Source organism: Pan troglodytes, chromosome 1, assembly GCF_028858775.2.
Source record: "Pan troglodytes isolate AG18354 chromosome 1, NHGRI_mPanTro3-v2.0_pri, whole genome shotgun sequence".
Lineage (NCBI taxonomy): Eukaryota > Metazoa > Chordata > Mammalia > Primates > Hominidae > Pan > Pan troglodytes.
The window spans coordinates 119819392-119839266 of record NC_072398.2 but is presented as its reverse complement, the minus strand read 5'-3'; the positions used below and the strand labels follow the sequence as shown (position 1 = coordinate 119839266).

Genomic DNA, 19875 nt, shown 5'->3' with positions numbered 1-19875 from the left:
TGTCCTTGTGATATTTTGCTGAGAATGATGGCTTCCAGCTTCATCCATGTCCCTGCAAAAGACATGAACTCATCCTTTTTTATGGCTGCATAGTATTTAATGGTGTATATGTGCCACATTTTCTTTATCCAGTCTATTATTGATGGACATTTGGATTGATTCCAAGTCTTTGATATTGTGAATAGTGCCGCAATAAACATACATGTGCATGTATCTTTATAGCAGCATGATTTATAATCCTTTGGGTATATACCCAGTAATGGGATTGCTGGGTCAAATGGTATTTCTAGTTCTAGATCCTTGAGGAATCACCACACTGTCTTCCACAATGGTTGAACTAATTTACACTCCCTGGGGGCATTTTCTTATAGAAAATTTAAGAGCAAAAAATGATAGCCATGGGAAATATATGTCAAGTAGATATCCATATTGTTATGCCCAGACCGTTAGTTCCCCAAAGAAGACCACCAGAGTCCAGAGTCAAAGCCAAGTGGCAAGGATCTTTACTACAAGTTCGAACCTGGTCCCTCCATTCCACAGCATACAAGAGGGCCTTGAACAATGCGAGTGTTTGCTTTTTATAGCCTGAAAGTTACAGGGGAACAAAGGAATTCTTTTGGTTCCCGCTCTTTCAGTAAAACTTTGAATGGCTGTCCCCTTATCGGAGACTTTCCTGGTGGTGTTTGTACTGGGCTCAGGAAGTTTGAGATATATGGCGATATGTGGTGGGATGAGAGGATGGGATGTGTTTGTACTGGGCTTGTTTGTTTTGAGCCCGGGGCTGAGGAATGTGCCCAGCTCCTTTCATTCCCCCCTTTCTTTTCAGGTATTTTTTAGAGCCAATCTTGGGTCTTATAAGTCTGATTCTGTTTCAGCGTTTACAGGTTGGTATTGGGCTCTGAGGACCATGAGTTGTACAGTGTTAAACCTTTCTTTAACGAACCGCAAAATTCTGTTAACAACACAAGGTCCTACGGTAAGCAGAAATAGTAGACTCAGCAGGGGTCCAAGGAAGGGGGCTAACAGAGAAAACATAGATGAGTTCCACCATTGGTCTGCAGCTGAAGCAAACTGCCGTGTTCTTACTTCTGTGCTTAACTTGAGTAACTGTTGGACCCGGTCTTTCACAAGCCCTGATTCATTTATGTAGAAACAACAGTCTTCCTTTAAAAACATACACGTTCCCCCTTTTTTAGCAGTGAGTAGGTCTAAGGCCCTCCGGTTCTGCAAGGTTACCTGTGCTAGGGACGTAAGCTGCCGCTGGAGGGAGGCAAGGGACTCAGCTGACTCCTCCATAGCAACGGCAAATTGTTGGTACAGCTTGTTACTTTCTATGAGGGTGTGACCTAGGGCTCCCCCAGCCAGTCCGGCCGCCATGAAGGATGCGGTGAGGGAGATTCCTGCAATGAGGGGGAGAAATATGGCTCGTGCAGGTCTCGGTCTAGGGTCTGGGTGAATAACAGCACTAGTCCAGTTACCAGTATACCCTAGGAACTCGCCGGCAGTAAGTAGAGTTAACCGGGGAACTAATGTGACAGGAAGACACAGTAGGTTGGTAACAGAGGGGCTTGATAGGTTTTTAGATAATGTTCCATTACACCAGAAGAATATGCCTGACGGAGCCCTTAAGGTGATATTAGGGGGCGTTGCAGTGATGCTGCAGAGGCTGGAATTAGTTCCTGAGAAACAGTAGGGAAACTTTTCTTGACGGGTTTAGGTATAGTGGCACGTTAGGGATAGGGGCATATGAGAGGTTTCGGTGGTTGTTAGTTTGGGCAGAGGTGGAGGATCCCCATGGCAGGGGGACAGCGGTTAGCGGTGGACGCCCTAGAGTGGCACACAGAAAGCAGCCAGACAGGCTGTGAAGTCCTGTAAGGTTAGCAAGTTCTAATCCTTCTTGTAATAATTTTAACCAGGAAAAAGGACGTAAATCTTGTGTCAGGCAGTTTTCTTGTCGCTGGATATTTTCATGGACCAGGGGCCGTACCTGCACTAGACCCTGCCACAGATAGAGGTGACTGCTAGGCCATGTGGAGGTGGAGGAGTAGTATACAGCCCCGTGTTGAGGCGTGGTCCAGCGGGAGTTCCAGGGGTCTCTAACTATCCATGTATATGAAAGGTCTCTATCTCGTCTGCGATGGAAGGGCCATCTGGGATCTATCTGTTCTTTTCCACCCCACCATTGGTATTTATGGATGTTACAATAGTTATAAGGGCAGCCGGCACTTTGGTGCCACCAATAGTGCTTACAATTGTATTTAGTCTGATCATACTCGAAGCATATTATTGGTGCCACTCGTTTGGCTACTGGGAAATCAGTAAAATTTAGTAAAATTGGGCTATTGCACCCTGAGGAGGGGCAATCTGCACTGGCCACTAATTTCCCGGGCTTATGAGGTTGCCCAGGGTGGGTTTGGTTTTCATAAAGCCAGAATCTCCAGACAAAGGGATTAGGAGCTGGCTTTATGTTTTCCCCAGCGGCCACTAGGGCGACTAATGTTAGAGTTAGACTACCTAACTGCATGTTTGCAGTGAGCTATGCTGCCGGCGCAGGGTGAGTTTTAAGGGGTTGTTCTTAGTTCTGTCCACAGTCCACGTGTCCGGTGCTTCAGCCGCCGCCATGATTGGCCCCAGAAGGTCGGAGATTGGGTCCACTGGCTTGACGTGGGTGTAGTGGATCCACGACGCAATGCCTTCTACCTTCAGGGCGGTGGGTGTGGTCAGGAGTACTCGGAGTGGTCCTTTCCACCTGGGCTCTAGGGTCTCTTGTCGGTGTCGCTTAACCAGGACCCAGTCTCCCGGCCGGTACGGATGGGGTGTCGGTGGGGGACTGGTCTCATATAGCTCTTTCAGCTTGGGCCAGATTTCTTGGTGAATTTTCTGTAAGACTTTGTAAGGAAAATAAGAATTCAGAGACATTTTCTGTTTCAGACTTAAGCAGGTCATCTTTTAAGCTAGGAACCAGGGGTGGAGGTCTGCCATACATGATTTCGTAAGGGGTAAGGCCCAGTTTGTAAGGGGTATTACGGGCCCGGAACAGAGCATAGGGGAGAAGGACTACCCAATTAGCACCAGTCTCTATAGTCAATTTAGTTAAGGTCTCTTTTAAGGTCCGATTCATCCTTTCTACCTGTCCTGAACTCTGGGGCCTGTAAGCGCAATGTAGTTTCCAATTTGCCCCAAGGATGGAAGCCAAGTCCTGACTTACCTTAGCGATGAAAGCGGGCCCATTATCTGACCCTATCTGGATGGGGAAGCCATACCTGGGAAGGATATCTTCCAGAATTTTCTTTGCTACGACCTGAGCAGTTTCTCTTTTGGTTGGGAATGCTTCAGTCCACCCTGAAAAAGTATCTACAAAGACAAGTAAGTACCGGTACCCGTACTTTCCTGGCTTTATTTCAGTAAAATCTACTTCCCAGTAGATACCGGGCCTGGTTCCCCTGAGCCTTGTTCCTGTTGCAGCTTGAGATTGGGGGTATGCGTTGTTAAGCTGGCAGACTTTGCAACGTGTCACGATACTGCTGGCCGTCTCAGCTATACGTCTGATTTTGAGCTTGGAGCGTCTGATCCGGTCTATCATCCGCCGGGCCCCCAGGTGGGTGGTTCGGTGGATGTGTTCTAACACCTGTTGTCCTAATTTTTCTGGTAGGATGGTTTGGTCATTAGTATCAGTCCACCACCCATTCTGGATTTGTTTCAGGGGAAGTTTGTCAATCCACTGGAGATCTTGTTCTGAATATTCAGGGAAATATGGCAAGTCCCGGGGGCCCGGGTCAGGGAGCTGGAGTGCAAGGAGTTGGCTGGGAGCCTTCGCCACATTCCTTGCAGTTTGGTCTGCCAGAAAGTTGCCTTGAGCAGTTGGAGTAGTTAGTTTCTGATGCCCTGGGCAATGTACAATGGCTAATTTTTCTGGCCTCCATAGGGCTGTTAGCAGGGCTAGGATCTCTTGCTTGTTTTTTATCTCTTTTCCTTTAGCCGTCAGTAACCCTCGCTCCCTGTAAATGGCCCCATGTATATGCACCGTTGCAAAAGCATATCGGCTGTCTGTATATACTGTCAGCTTTTTCCTCGCCCCTAAGGTAAGAGCTCGGGTGAGCGCTATCAGTTCGGCCTTCTGGGCCGATGTCCCCGGGGGCAGGGGTTCCGCCCAGATTACCTCAGTCTCTGAAGTTACTGCCGCTCCAGCGTACCTCTGGCCTTGATGCATGAAGCTGCTCCCATCAGTGAACCAGACGAGGTCGGCATCAGGAAGTGGGCGGTCCTGCAGGTCTTCTCGAACTCCGTGCACCTAAGCTAGTATCTTGGTGCAGTTATGGAGTGGGGTGTCCAGGTCCGGGTTGGGCAGCAGCGAGGCAGGGTTTAAGGTTGTTGGGGGCAGGAAAATTATCCTGAGAGGATTTAGTAGTAGTCCTTGGTAGTGGGTGAGCCGGGTGTTACTCATCCATCGATTAGGTGGCTGTTTGAGTACACCTTCGATGGCATGTGGAGTAACGACCCACAATTCTTGCCCCATGACAAGTTTATCAGCATCTTGCACCATCAGAGCCGTGGCCGCAATCATTCGGAGACAAGGGGTCCACCCGGCAGCCACTGGGCTCTCCCTAATAGGGGACAGGGGCTCTCAGGGATGACCAGGAAAGAATGGGTTACATTTTTGGCTCTGAGGTTTACTGTTCTTTGTGTTGTCCATGGGTATTTCTTAACTCCTGTGGCCCCTTGTACCCACGAGGATTTGGAGGATAATTTCCCATTAGTTTTAACTAAGACCGAGTGTTGTGCTCCCGTATCGAGCAAGAACTGGACTGGGGACCCCTCCACTTGCAAAGTTACCCTAGGTTCGGGGAGGGGGTCCGAACCACATCTTTCCTAGTCTTCGTCTTGAGTGACTAGTACGGGTGTAGACCTAGGGGGTCCCTGTCCTTGTGGTTTCTTTTTGGGGCAGTCTCTTACCCAGTGGCCAGCCCCCTTACAGTAGGCACATTGGTCTTTGCTCAGATTATCATGCCGGGGGGGCCGCCTAGGTTGGGTGTACTCTGGCTGTAGATGCTCTTTCTGTACCACTGCTGCCAGGACCTTGGTCATTTTTTCAGTGGCATTAAATTGCTTTTCCTCTGGAGTATCTCTGTTATTGTAAACCCGCTGGGCTATCTGAAGGAGGTCCTGAATCTGCTTTCCTTTCAAGTCTTCTAATTTCTGGAGTTTTCTCTTAATATCTGGGGCTGCCTGATTTACGAAAGACATTACAACAGCTGACTTCCTGGAGCCTCTGGATCTATGGGGGTGTACTGTCTGAAAGCTTCCATTAATTTTTTTAAGTAGGTAGCTGGGCTCTCTGTCTTTCCCTGCAGAATAGAATATACTTTAGCCAAATTAGTGGGCTTGCGAGCTGCTGCCTGGAGACCTGCCATTAGAGTCTGGCAATAAAGGTGTAGCCGTCCCCTACCTTCTGCCATGATGTAGTCCCACGCCAGCCTGGTCAGAGGAAAGGTTGCGTTTATGAGGTCGGGGTTGGCAGTAGGTTGACCGTCATCCCCTGGGACCAGCTTTCTAGCTTCTATCTGTATTCTCTCTCGCTCTTCCGTGGTGAACAAGATTCGGAGGAGCTGCTGACAATCATCCCAAGTGGGCTGGTGGGTGAACATGACACTATCCAGTAAAGCCAGTAAATCTTTGGGGTTGTCTGAAAACCGAGCACTCTGAGTCTTCCAGTTATACAGATCACTGGTGGAGAATTGCCAGTACTGGAGCCTGGGGATTCCTGTGTCATCTGGGGGTCCTATTTCCCAAAGGGGTAAAGCCACCGTGGAGTCAGGCGGCTGAGGGGGGCTAGTCCGCAAAGTGCACCCTCGCGTCCGCCCCGCTGGCCCTTTAAAGTTACTTTCCCTTTCAGCGGGCCCGTGTGTGCCTGCCGCCTCCCGTCCGCCTGCTCCCTCCCGCAGCTCAGCCAGGGGGGCTGGGGCCTGGAGCCCGGAGGGGTACAGAGGGGGTTCTGTGAACAGTGGGTCCCCGCTGTCACGTAGAACAGGATGGGGGGGGGCAGTTGGTTGCTTGGATTTTAGTGGTTGAGCAACCAGTGCCTTACAGGGTTCAGAGGCCAATTGGAAAGGGGACAGCCAAGGAGGCGGGTTCTCAACAAGGTCCTGCCATATGAGGATATATGGGATTTGATCTAAGTGGCCCGCACGCCCAGGTAGGAAAATCTTGGACTTTACCCTAGTGATGACAGCAAGTCGGAAGGTCCCTTCGGGTGGCCACCCCACATCAAAGGCAGGCCATTCGGAGTGACACAGAGTAATTAGCTTTCCTTTCCTGATTTCTATACCAAGATCATGGCCCCTTGCTCTAACTTCTTTGAAATTACTCGTAAGGAGAGATAGGGGAGTGCTCTGGGTATTACCCATCCTGTAATAATTTGTAGTCTCTTCCTGTAAAGGAATGTGGGTTTGAATCCCTGTAAAGGAAATCTGATCTGACTTATTAATGATATCTAATCGCAGGCGCACTTTGGCAGCCCTGGTCAGAGTTAGCTGCCTGGATTGCGGTCGCGCTGGGGCAGCCCAGATCAGAGACAGCTGCTGCCCGCCAAACCGGGGCAGTTCAGATCGCAAGCGCGCACCGGAAGCCCGGGTCAGAGTTAGCTGCCTGGATCGCGGTCGTGCTGGGGCAGCCCAGATCAGAGACAGCTGTTGCCCGCCAAGCTGGGGCAGTTCAGATCGCAAGCGTGCACCGGAAGCCCGGGTCAGAGTTAGCTGCCTGGATCGCGGTCGCGCTGGGGCAGCCCAGATCAGAGACAGCTGCTGCCCGCCAAGCCGGGGCAGTTCAGATCGCAAGCGCGCACCGGAAGCCCGGGTCAGAGTTAGCTGCCTGGATTGCGGTCGTGCTGGGGCAGCCCAGATCAGAGACAGCTGCTGCCCGCCAAACCAGGGCAGCTCAGATCAGAGACAGCTGCTGCCCGCCAAACCGGGGCAGCTCAGATCAGAGACAGCTGCTGCCCGCCAAACCGGGGCAGCTCAGATCAGAGACAGCTGCTGCCCGCCAAACCGGGGCAGCTCAGATCAGAGACAGCTGCTGCCCGCCAAACCGGGGCAGCTCAGATCAGAGACAGCTGCTGCCCGCCAAACCGGGGCAGCTCAGATTGCAATATAGATCAGATGAGAGCCAGGGGACGTCTCCCACTGGTCTCCGCTGGCTGTCCTATAGCGCGTCCGCCAGGACTGTGCCAGCTCCAGTTTCAGACCTCACGAGTCACAGATTCGGATTCAGAACAGACACAGACAGACAAACGGAGACAAGCCAGCTCACCTATCAGTAGATCGATCCTAGCAGATCCGTTGACCAGGGGTCTGGTGGGCTTGGGGAATCCCGGACAGGCCCCCAGATGTTATGCCCAGACCATTAGTTCCCCAAAGAAGGCCACCAGAGTCCAGAGTCAAAGCCAAGCGGCAAGGATCTTTACTACAAGTTCGAACCTGGTCCCTCCATTCCACAGCATACAAGAGGGCCTTGAACAATGTGAGTGTTTGCTTTTTATAGCCTGAAAGTTACAGGGGAACAAAGGAATTCTTTTGGTTCCCGCTCTTTCAGTAAAACTTTGAACGGCTGTCCCCTTATCTGAGACTTTCCTGGTGGTGTTTGTACTGGGCTCAGGAAGTTTGAGATATATGGCGATGTGTGGTGGGATGGGAGGATGGGATGTGTTTGTACTGGGCTTGTTTGTTTTGAGCCCGGGGCTGAGGAATGTGCCCGGCTCCTTTCATTATGACCCCACCAGTGTGGCTTCCTATGGTGCTCCAGGGAACGATGTTATTTTCTGCAACCCCCATAGGGCTGGAGAGGAAGCCTTTTTTACTTCCTTGACAAAAACAGAAAAAACCCAAAGCAGAAAGCTAGGAAATGTGGTTGTTAGAGCTCGTAACTGAGAAACACATGTCTCTAGGAGCATGGGAATCATAGTGAGTAACTCTCATATTGCTTTGTCAATAATAGCTTTGGTGACTTTATATTGTTTTTCAGGAGAAATTGATAATGAGGATTGCTATTATAAAGATTCTGCATGGCCTTAAATCTTAGTCTTCTTCTCCCCAAAGCCTACCACAATGACCATTTAAAGGGGCCACCATCTTATCCCAAAGCCACCAAGTCCTCAAGTCTGTTTGGCATTGGACACTAGTTTTTCCAACATTACACTTACAGCACTGCTTGGGATGCTGTCCACCAAAAAGTTTAGAAATCTCTGCTCTGGGATTTGGGGACCCCCGAGAGACACACTGCACTCACTTCTTGATCTCTGAAATTTCATATCCTGCATCAATGGTCTCCTTGCCAGCAGATATAGCTGCTGTGATACGCAGCCTGGGGTGTCCTGTTCCTTTAGCCTCTTCTTCAAAAGCCTCCAGCATTTCCTACAGAGAGAGTGAGGGTGGATTTGAGTGGCTGTCTTTATTATCTATTTTCTACAGTAAGCACCTCTTAGGCTTCTTTCCAGCTGCTAGCAATTCCCCTTTTCTAGAAATAGTCCCCAATATACAGGTATGGGTCTTGATAAAGTATAACTTGGAACAAAGAGATACTACACATACTAGTTGTCCTAGGGTCCAAGTTACAGTTAATGGCAATTCCAAGGAAAAAAACTAGGACCTCCTGGCAGAGTTCACTCTTCCTTCTAAAGTGCTAAACTTTTTGGATTTGTCGATAGCCATGCTAAGCTCTTTCTGCCCCCAAGCTTTTGCTAATTAGCCATGGAAAGGTTTTTCCTGCCTCCAGGCTTTTGCTAATGCTGTTCCAACTTCCTTAGAACAATTTTCTCCCTATTCTTTTTGTGGCTGGTTGCTGTTAATTATTCATATCACAGCTTAAATGTCACTTCCTCAGAGAAGACTTCCCTGACCATCCTATTTGTTTCCATCATAGCTCTTATCACAACTTATGATTATTTGATACTTTTTTGGAGTCTGTATCCTCTTTGCAAGCCCCACAAGAGCAAGGATCATGTTTCTGTCATTAACTGCCCTAGCTACAGTGTGAAGCACAGTGCCTAGATGACAGTAGATGCTCAATAAACATTTACTGAATGAACGACTGAGATAATGAATGGTTCCTCCTTCCCAGTCCAAGGATTTCTCCCTTGTGTTTCTTCAGATACCTATATCTTTCCAATAATTCCCTTTGGGCTTACACTAACCAAAGAGTCTGTTTCTATCGCTTGCAACTCCCAAACACCTTAACCCATGTACTGCCTGAGGGCAACATCCTTTGCTATCCCCAGGAAATTCAGCCCTTACAGAAAATCCATTAAGGTACAAGCTTCTCTACAAGACGACACAGAGCTGGTGCTCCATTCTGTTGGAAATAATGCTCAAAATCCTAAGGAAATTAAACACTCAAACAAAGGATTTTCAGCAAAGCAATTTTACTTCTGCGCAAAGAGGTGCTTCTGCTTATGCAGTCGCCATGAGAGCACACCTGAACAAAGGGGCGCGAGGGCCTTTATTCCTGATGCAAGTACTGCCCCTGTGCCCTTTCCCCATTAGCCGGAGTCGAGCCACACAATCTAAACTAGTCCTGGTTGGCTAAACATTTGAACTTTCTTTAGATAAGGTGGGCACCTCAGGGAGAGAGGGGAAAGGGAAGGGGTGTCTGCAATGAGCTAGAGAGCTAGTCTTCTTTCCAAATAAGGAAAGTAATGTGAGCTGGTACTGATAACACCTGGCACTGTGGCATGTCTGGGCATGTAACAAAGGCAGAAAGGAAGAAAGAGGAGAAAAGGGAAAGGGGGGGTACTATGAATTAAAGAATAAAGGATTGATCAGGCTATTTGAAGAGAAACCTCATCATATCCCACAGCTTTCCCCTTCTTTTTTTATAACTCTTTCTCTTCAAACCTTTTTAGCATAATTTGGCTCTGTTGTTCTACTTGGTCTTCTAGAAGGAAAAGCTCATTCGAATAAGGGGGAGGAGGATCGTAAGAGGTTTTAGTAAGAGCTGTTTCAATAAGCCTTTGTATTAGTCCTCAGGCACAGGGTATAATACAACATCCTACAAGAATGAGCAACCCTATTCCGATTGCAAGAGAGATGAGGATTGAGGACATAAGTCCTTTCCATCTACCAAACTAATTTCCCATTACATTTGTGAAGGGATCGTTTAGTCCAGAATTTTTGGCTAGCTCATTTGATAAGGCAGTAAGACCTTGCAATGCTTTAGTTATGGTCCCGCCAGGAGCAGTATTATTAGAGATATAAGTACAGCATTGGTTCCCGATCATGACACAAACTCCACCCTCCTTTGCTAGTGTCATGTCTAATGCTATCCTGTTTTCCCAGGCCATTTGACTGGTGGGTCCTAATTGTTCAGCTACCCTTTTAATAGCATCTCTATTATAATTAATAAATCATTGATTGTAATAAATGTAATTTATCCAATTCACATTTTTATTCATAGTTAACCACCAGAAGAATGTAGATTCAAGTCTGGCAGTTATTTGATTTCGGGCCTTAAATTCATTTGGCACTCCTCATGGGACCTCAATTCTTAAACATAAGAATCAAAGGACCCATGGGGGTCCTCCCTTGTTTGGCAATGTTTGGTTCCTATCCTTTCTGGTTGATGAAATGTCAGGGTGAAAGGAATGGCCAATTGAATTAGAGCACAAATTCCACTCCAGTTACTTGGCAGAGTGTCCAGTATTGGTCCACCACAATACCATCACACATCTGCTCGAGGATGGCTAAGGGCAGACTGATGGGTAAGCTCTTGGAAGAGTTTAAGCTCACTGCATCCCGTTAAGGTTCCTAGGAATGTCAAGTTTTCCCCCTGTCGTGAGAGACACGAAGTAAAACTGGCATTGGGAGATGGACGCTGGATGACCCTCGGGGGATGACCCACAGAGCGTCGAATTTCAGGGAAGAGCAGAGAAAGAGCTTGGCATGATTTGGTGCCCCAGGCTGAGCAGTTTTGGAAGAGAGCTACCATACAGCTCATGCCTGGCTGGCTGGAAGACCATCCAAGTGGAAAGGGGACAATCTGGACCTCTGGTCTACCATGCGCACAAGCGTAACATTCACTTTTGTTTAAAGTGAGGATGGAATATTTAATCCATTCCAGCCAAGCATTTGCATCTTGATATCCTGTCTCTAGAGCTATAGTTTGCCTTAAGTTTTCTACCTCCACAACTGTTACCTTGGTTGGGTCATTTTGGAGATGGGAGGAGGACGTTGGACTCACTATACTTGGGGAGAGTGTTGGGTTCCACGTGTCTCCTGGACTCTGGGTCTGAATTTCTTTATTATTGTTAACCAGTGGTTTAACTAACCTTAGAGAGAAGATACCTATAGGGGCTTGTCCTGCAACGTCTGCTCCTAACCCATACCTTTCGAATATAGAGGGTTCTTGGGCCATTGTCCGGGGATTATTTATAATCAGCAATAAAGGGTTACAGTACAATGGCTTGCAATTTGGTGGGGTGGGACCACGTACTAGTTGGAGTTTTCATTTTAGTCCCTGTAACCTATTTGAAACCGGGGGCCTGGCTGTCCACTGGTGGACCACTTTGTACTTAGTGGTCCACCAAACATCTGCCCAGTCACTACAGGACTTTTTAAAGATCCATACTTATACTTGGTTGACTCTTTGTGGTATGGACATAGATACTTATCAACATGGGATAGCTTTCTTTGAGCTTGCTTGTCTCCACACGGGATGACTGAACAAGCATCGAACTGAAGGATTAAAGGATGGCTAGCCTGAGTTACATTGATGACAAGATGACCTTCTGTTGAAAAGAAAAAAGAAAATAAACAAGCGATTATTAGCTTCTTTTTAGAGTTAGTTTGGTGGGGGTGAGCCCTGGAGTGACAATCCATGATTCTGGAGGTGGCAGTGCCTTTTTGACTCGGGTGTGATGAGTTCATCCTCTTTCCGCTGTCTGGACTGCAGTCTCAGTAGTTATGAGAACTAGGTAGGGTCCTTCCCAGGCTGGCTTGAGCTTCCCTTCCTTCCACCCTTTAATGAGGACGTGGTCTCCAGGCTGATGCTGATGTGCTGGAAACCACAGAGGTGGCACCTGTGCTAGGAGACCTTTAGTCTTAAGGGAAAAGAAGGTAAAGGATAGACCAAGTATATAATTTTTGAAGAACTGATCTTTTGTCTCAAATGTAGGGATGTCAGCAGTGGAGTGTAAATAGGGCAATCCATAGAGCATTTTATAAGGGGAAAGGCCAATATCTCTCCGAGGGGCAGTCTGGATTCTTAACAAAACAATAGGAAGACATTTAGTCCATGGCATTTGAGTTTCTAAAACTAACTTAGTTAAGTGGTGTTTTTAGAGTCTGATTCATCTGCTCTACTCTTCCTGAGGAGGATGGATGCCAAGGGTTATGGCATTCCTAATTTATATCTAGTACCTGGGCTAACTTCTTAATGACAGTGAAATGGGTTCCATTATCTGAATCAATACTTTCTATTAGTCCAAATCTGGGTACAATGTTTTCAATTAATGCCTTAACTACATTTTTGGTGGTTGCACTTAAGAATGGTATAGCCTCTACCCAGTGGGTAAAGTGGTCTATTATTACTAATAAGGATTTTAAATGACCAACTGGGGGCATTTCAGTATAATCAATCTGAACACTTTGAAATAGTCTCAGCCCTGGATTCCTTCCTCCAAGGGTCAATTTCCTTAGAATCTGCCTATTAGTCTTTTTACATATTAAGCAACTATCTGTAACTTGTTTGGCCAAATTTTTATACACCCATAAACCTGGAGAACTGCATCACACATTGTTTGGGGTCCCCAGTGGGTCCCCTGATGTAATTGAGACAAGACCTCCCTCATGAGAGGTTTTGACAACATATCTCTTTGATCTGGTAATATCCATTTCCCTTCTGTGTTCTCTTTAGCTCCATTCTTATTAACTTCTCTTTGTCACTGGAAGAGAAAATGGGGGTTGCAGTAGGAGAAGGAAGGCATGGATTTAAATGAAAAACAGGTGTTTCAGAATAAACAGCAACCAGCTTTGCTATCTGATCTGTGAGATTATTTCCCTGACTTATGAAAGACAAGTTCTTTTGATGCCCTGGGACATGTACAATAGCTATCTCTTCTGGCGATTGGAGATTGTTGAGGACATGAACAATTAGTTCTATATGAACTAAATCTTGGCCTCTACTATTGATAAGACCCCTCTCCATCTAAATTTTTCCAAATGCATATGCCACGCTAAAGGCATACTTAGGGTTGGTATAGATAGTTCCTTCTTGGTTTGTAAACGTTCTAAATCTTGGCTGAGTGCAAACAGTTCACACATCTGGGCAGACCAATTATTAGGCAGTCTTCCTGATTCTACTTCTTCAAGCATTTCTCCATCAATTACTAAATACCTAGTAGGTCTTTTCCCTTCAAATACCCAGGAGGACACATCTATGAATAGGTGCCACCCTGTCTTGAAGGGAGTTTCTACTAAGTCTGGTCGAATTTTTTTATGGTAATCAATCAAATCTAAACATGTATGCTCTCTTTTTAAGCTTGGATCCCCTGTTAGAAAGCCTACTGGATTAAGTGAATTATCAGTAAATATTAAATCATCTTTTTCCAGTAGGATAGCCTCATATTTTAAAATCCTTGAGTCAGTGATCCACCTTCCTGCTTTCTGATTTAAAATAGTTCTAACTTGGTGGGGCATGCTTACTGTTAATTTTCCTCCAAAGGTTAACTTCCTACTTTCTTCAACTCATACTGCTGTAGCCATGATGGATTAGATACACTGGGGCCACCTACGAGTGACTTGGTCTAAGACTTTTGACAGGAAGGCCACGGGCTGTCCGCAGCCTCCATGATCTTGGGTAAACTCTCCTAGAGCTACCCCATTATTCACGTTAACAAAAAGGTGAAATGGCTTTTCTAGGGAGGGTAGAGCTAGAATAGGGTGGCTATGAGCATCTCTTTTAATTCTTCAACTTGCTGGATTTCCTCAGAAGTCCACAAGAGATGATAAGGCTTCCACTGGGTAAGTTTCTCATATAGAAGTTTACTTTTTAATGCATATAAGTCAATCCATAAATGGCAATGTCCAATTAGTCCTAAAAATTTCCTGAGTTCTTGTTTAGTTTGAGGCAGGGGTAGGGAAACAATTCCCTCCACTCTTTCAGGCCATATTCTTCATTTACCTGCACTGATTAGGTGACCTAAGTATTTAACTTCAGGTTCTACATACTGAAGTTTCCCTTTTGAGACCTGCATTGCAAGTGATTGAGAATATGTGTAGAGAAGTCACCTACTTCCTTTATATTTTTACTCGATATAAGGAGATCATCCACGTACTGAAGCAGACATATTTGCTTAGGGACTATGACTTTCTCTAGTACTTATTCTAGAATCTGACCAAAATGGTTGGAGGAGTCTGTGAACCTTTGGGGCAAGACTGTCCATTGATATTTTTGTCTCTGCCCCGAATGGGGATCTTCCTACTCAAAAGCAAATACATCTTGGCTATCCTCAGCCAAGGGGAATGCCCAGAAGGCATCCTTTAAATCTATCACAGTAAACCACTGATGATTGTATGGAATTTTGCTAAGAATGGTGTAAGGGTTAGGAACAATGGGATAAGTAGTCTGGACTATTTGATTAATGGCTCTAAGGTCTTGCACTAATCGATATGACCTATCTGATTCCTTGACAGGCAGGATTGGGGTATTGTAAGGAGAAATACAGGATTCAAGAAACCCATCTTTAATGAGACTTTCAATTACAGGCTTTAGCCCTACCCTGCCCTCTAAAGGAATGAGGTATTGCTTTCTCCTTACTATTTCCCCAGGAGTTTTTAGTTTGATATGTTATTGGAGGGATTTGGAATTTTCCTCTATTTCCTTCCTTTGACCAGACATCAGGATGAATATATTTCTCATCCACAGCAGTGAATAAGTGTAGTGAAATGAGGAATCACTTAGGGCTCACTTGAAGGCCTATATTTAGCCTTCGCATTAAGTCTCTTCCTAACAGATTAGTTCCAGCTTCAGGAATTAATAAAAATTGAATATGAGTAAATCAATCTTGATATCTGACTTCCATGCTTTCTAAAATTTTTGCCTTAAATCCTTCTCCTTTTACCCCTGAGACTAAAAGTTCTTCTGAAAAGCAGGTAAGACCAGGTGGAGGGAAACAAACAGGAATGTGAAGCCCCTGAATCAACTAAAAAGGTGATAAATTCACGTTTAGGTCCCACCTCCAAATTTCAAGGGCTCCTGGTGGGACTCAAAATAAAAGTGGCAGAGCCCTTGACTCCCCTATTGTTCTTCAAAAGTCATAAGTATGAAAGTTGCTCTCTCTTTCTTTAGTTCAGGACATTTTCTCTTGAAGTGTCCTGTTCTTCTACATTTGTAGCACCTATCTTGTCCTTCCTTCTCAGTTTTAGTATTCTCTGCCTTTGCTCCCCTGTACCCCTTAGAGGGTTTGTTAAACGAGGGCCTCAACCCTCCAGATGGAGGCTTGGTCCTCTAAAGGAGGGTTTCGGCCTCTTATAATCTCTGGTCCCTTGAAAGCCCTGCTTAGAGATATATGGGTTTGGAGCCATCTGTTGGAAGGTGGGTAATATGTTTTGTCTTTTGTTTTTGTTTTTCCTGGTCTCTTCTCACATATACTTTTTGAGCCTCCCTGAGAAGTTCACTCAGGGGATGGTCCTCCTAATTTTCTGTCTTTTGTAGTTTTTTGGAAATGTCTGGCCAACTTTTAGTAATGAAGTGAAGTTTTAACATTCCTTGTCTAAGGGGGTTTTCTAAATTGAGGCCTGCATATTGTTTCATTTGCTTCCTCAATCTATTTAAGAATCTAGTGGGTCCTTCATCTTTTTCCTGTTGAATATCAAATGCTTTGGAAAGATTTTGAGTTCGGGGTACTGATTCTTGAATTTCTTTTATTATCTTCTCCCTTAGGTCCTGCATGTTTTCCCAGTGATTTGCATTGTTATTTTCCCACTGGGGGTCTCGGGCGGGAAATTTATGGTCCACAGGTGGAGCATTTTGACCAGGAGGGTGCTCACCTTCCTAAATCGCCATAGCAGCCCTACGAATCATACTTTGTTCTTCCTCTGAAAAGAGGATGTCCAAGATGGACATCGACTCAGCCCAAGTGTATATCTGAGGCCCTAGAAATTGAACAATTTGATCTGCTACTCTAAAAGGGTCATCCAGTAATGGCTTAAGCTCCTTTTTAAAATTATGGACTTCTGAACTAGTCAAGGGAGCATTTACAAAGCCAATGCCCACCCCCTCAACCCCACTTTTGGTACCTCTCTTAGAGGAAAGAAAGTTGGATCTGGCTCTTTAGTTGTGGAGGGAAATGGGAAGTTTTGAATATCCTTTTTACATTGCTCTATCTCACATTGAAGCCCCTTTAAGGAGAGATACTTAATAGGTTGAGGGGGCAGGCTCACAAGACGGTAATTCCGCAAAGTCCAGATTATAGGGAGGAGGAGCAATATAAGTAAGGGAAGAATGTAGGGCAATAGTCACAGAGGCACCACAAGCAGGTGAGAGATCCGCAGCAGCAGCTGGAGGAATGGAACACAGGCAAGTGACACAGGTGAGGGAGTGGCCTGAAATGGCTGGGGAGTAACCTGAAACCACAGCCGGAGGGATAGTACAGGCTAGAGAGTGGCCTGAAATGGGAACCAGAGGAGGGGGATGGGGCAGGGGGAGGGGCAACTGGAAGAGTGACACAAGCAGGGGAGGGGCTTGAAATGGAAATGGGAACCGGAGGGGCGGGATCGGGGACAGCCAGAAGAGTGATGCAAGCAGGGTAGGGTGCTGAAATGGAAACGGGAACCGGAGGGGCAGGATCGGTGATGCAAGCAGGGCAGGGATCTGAAACGGCAACCGGAGGAGTGGGATCGGAGGCACTGAATGGAAGAAGATGAATCTAGAGGGTCCCACGTGTTAGTGGGTGTGGGTTGTCTAGACATGGGACTCTTTCCCTTCCAGACAGGTTGGTTTCTGGCTTTCTCCTTCCGGATTCTTCTTTTTTTTTTTCAAGATGGAGTCTCACTCTGTTGCCTAAGCTGGAGTGCCATGGTGCAATCCTGGCTCACTGCAAGCTCCGCCTCATGGGTTCCTGCTCCTGCCTCGGCCTCCCGAGTAGCCGGGACTACAGGAGCCTGCCACCACGCCCGGCTAATTTTTTGTATTTTTAGCAGAGACGGAGTTTCATCATGTTAGCCAGGATTGTCTCGATCTCCTGACCTTGTGATCCACCCACCTTGGCCTCCCAAAATGCTGGGATTACAGGCGTGAGCCACCGCGCCCAACCTCTCCGTCCAGATTCTAAAGGGTAAAGGAGGGCAGGTCCCTGCCTCCAACAAAGTGTGTAATCAATGTCTTCCTGGGAGACAGGGCTTTTGTCATTAACATGCTCTATTAAGAGCTGACAAATTCACTCCTCATTAGACTTAAGTTTTGGCCAGAAAAGTGAGGGTTTAAGGATGAGTTCTTGAACCTAAATAAAACAACATTTTATCATCTGCTGCTTTTGTTTATACTTGGTTCTCTCATTATCTTTCCAATACTTTAGCATAAGCCCCAAGGGGCTATCAGAAGGAATTTCATCACTCTCTTGACTCTTTATTTTTCCTGTCTTACTTGAAATGTTCCTCATCTTAGGGGTTATGGGGGGGGTCCTCCAACCTCTCCAGTTAGAGGTGTCTACCCACCTCTTTCTAGAGGCTCACTGAGGCTTTAAGAGGGGGTTCAACCTCTCCTGTTAGAGGTGTCTTACCCCCCCTCTTTCTAGAGGCTCAGCCCCTCCCGTTAGGGGTTTCCTGCCTATCCTATAGGTCACGTGCTGGACGTTCCTTACACCCTTCTTTCTCTTTGTCTACTCTGACTGTTCCTGCCCCTAGCAGATAGATGGCAGCATGAGACCACAGAGACGACTCCCTCACGCCACACAAAATAACGCTTAGCACCATTCACACACTCTCAACCTCCAAATTATCCTGACCACCAAGGAAATACTTTGTCACCTTTGCAAGGTATCCTACCTTGGTCCATGCAGAAGAGTTATCTTGTCCTCTTATTGCCATGGTCTTGCAAGCCTCTCCTCCCCACTTTGCTGAGAACCCAGATTTATTTGTCACAATGGGGGGCCCTGATCCCCTTGGGCCACTGTAACTAGACAGTGGGACACATCCCCAATGGGTGGGGTGACCGAATACCACCTCCCGAAGGAGAATATTTGCCCCACGTTGGGCGCCAGAATTGTTAGAAATAATGCTCAAAATACTAAGGAAATTGAACACTCAAACAAAGGATTTTCAGCAAAGCAATTTTACTTCTGTGCAGAGAGGTGCTCCTCCTTGGCCAGTCGCCATGAGAGCACACCTGAACAAAGGGGCACAAGAGCCTTTATTCCTGATGCAAGTCCTGCCCCTGTGCCCCTTTCCCATTGGCCAGAGTTGAGCTGCTCAATCTAAACTGGTCTTGGCTGGCTAAACATTTGAACTTTCTTTAGATAATGTGGGCATGGAAGGGAGACAGGGGAAACAGGAAAGTGTGTCTGCAGTGAGCTAGAGAGCTAGTCTTTCTTCCAAATAAGGAAAGGAATGTGAGCTGGTGCTGATAACAACTGGTACTGTGGCATGTCTGGGCAAGTAACAAAGGCAGAAAGGAAGAAAGAGGAGAAAAGGGAAAGGGGGGGTACTATGAATTAAAGAATAAAGGATTGATCAGGCTGTTTGAAGAGAAACCTCATCATATCCCACAATTCCCAGCTTAACCAGGATGGTAAATTACTGTTTGTCCTCAGGTGGGCTTCCCTGAGACCCTGGATATTTGATATTCAGGTCAATGCCATCAAATCCACACTGGCGAAAGAAGTCAATGACAGAACAGTTGAAAATCTTGTGGTTGGCATCTGTGGCACCAATGGTTATGAATATAGGCAGAGAGCTTGTCTATATTAACATTAACAGACCCCAGGAATTCTCCCCACATGATCTCTGATAGCAATTCTTATTCTGTATTTTATAATAACCCCTTCTGGATTTTTAGAGTTAAGATAAAGAAACCCAAAAATGTAAATGTTAATCAACAAATACGTGTTTTTAATTTAAATTTTTTCTTCAGTGTACTTATTGAATAGTATGTTTCCATTTATTTATAACATCAAAGGTACATATACATTTTCTTTACTAGTGGGATCTTTCATAGGGCAGTGGTTCAAATATTATATTTCTTTAACTCTTAGATGTTTATTTCTTAATACTTACTATTTCCAAAATTAAGATGTGACTTACAATCTGTATATATATTTAATACGGCATTTCTGCCCCCCAAAGATGTACTATTAAATTTAAGCTGAATCCAACATTTTAAAGTGCCTCAATATCTAGAACAGAACTTATAGGTATTAAAATTCTGTCATATCCTCTGCCATAGTCAACAATTGTATAGCCTATAAACACTATTTAAACACTCTAGGTTTGTTCCTGATTATGATAAGCCTGTAATTAATGTTTCGTAAACCATATCACAACTTCTCTAATTTATCTGTTTTGTTTTTTAAGTTCAGGTATTTAATAGCTAGAAAGGTTTGTTTGTTTGTTTGTTTGGTGGAAGTAAATTGACTAGCACCAAACTGGATAATTTAAAATGGGGAAGAAGAGATGCAGTTTGGAGTTTTGGGTGCAAAGACTCTTATTTATTCGAGTTGTGGAGGTGGAAAAAGCCATGTTGGTGGAAAGGACATCTCAGGAAGAAGAAATATTGGTCAAATACCACAAGTAAGAATTAGCCTGTTAACTTATAGGTAACCATCAGAAAGTCTACTGACTATTACAGTGAGAATTTAAAAACTTAACTGCAACTTGTTCTAACCATCATGCTGCT

The 19875-nt window shown here is 45.8% G+C and overlaps 1 protein-coding gene across 1 annotated transcript; it reads right to left on the bottom strand.

The window, feature by feature from the left end:
- Nucleotides 1-2448: 2448 nt before the first annotated feature.
- Nucleotides 2449-18367, bottom strand: LOC129144218 (uncharacterized). Its single transcript, XM_054685611.2, has 2 exons — nucleotides 18030-18367; nucleotides 2449-8405 (listed from the first exon to the last, which is right to left on the bottom strand). The coding sequence occupies exon 2, from the start codon at nucleotides 4208-4210 to the stop codon at nucleotides 2837-2839; it is 1374 nt and encodes a 457-aa protein (XP_054541586.1). The 5' UTR covers nucleotides 4211-8405; nucleotides 18030-18367; the 3' UTR covers nucleotides 2449-2836.
- Between the last annotated feature and the right edge of the window lie 1508 nt (nucleotides 18368-19875).

Excerpts from the sequence above, each read along its gene's own strand:
- LOC129144218 (XM_054685611.2), bottom strand. The coding sequence starts at position 4,210 with ATGCATCAAGGCCAGAGGTACGCTGGAGCGGCAGTAACTTCAGAGACT.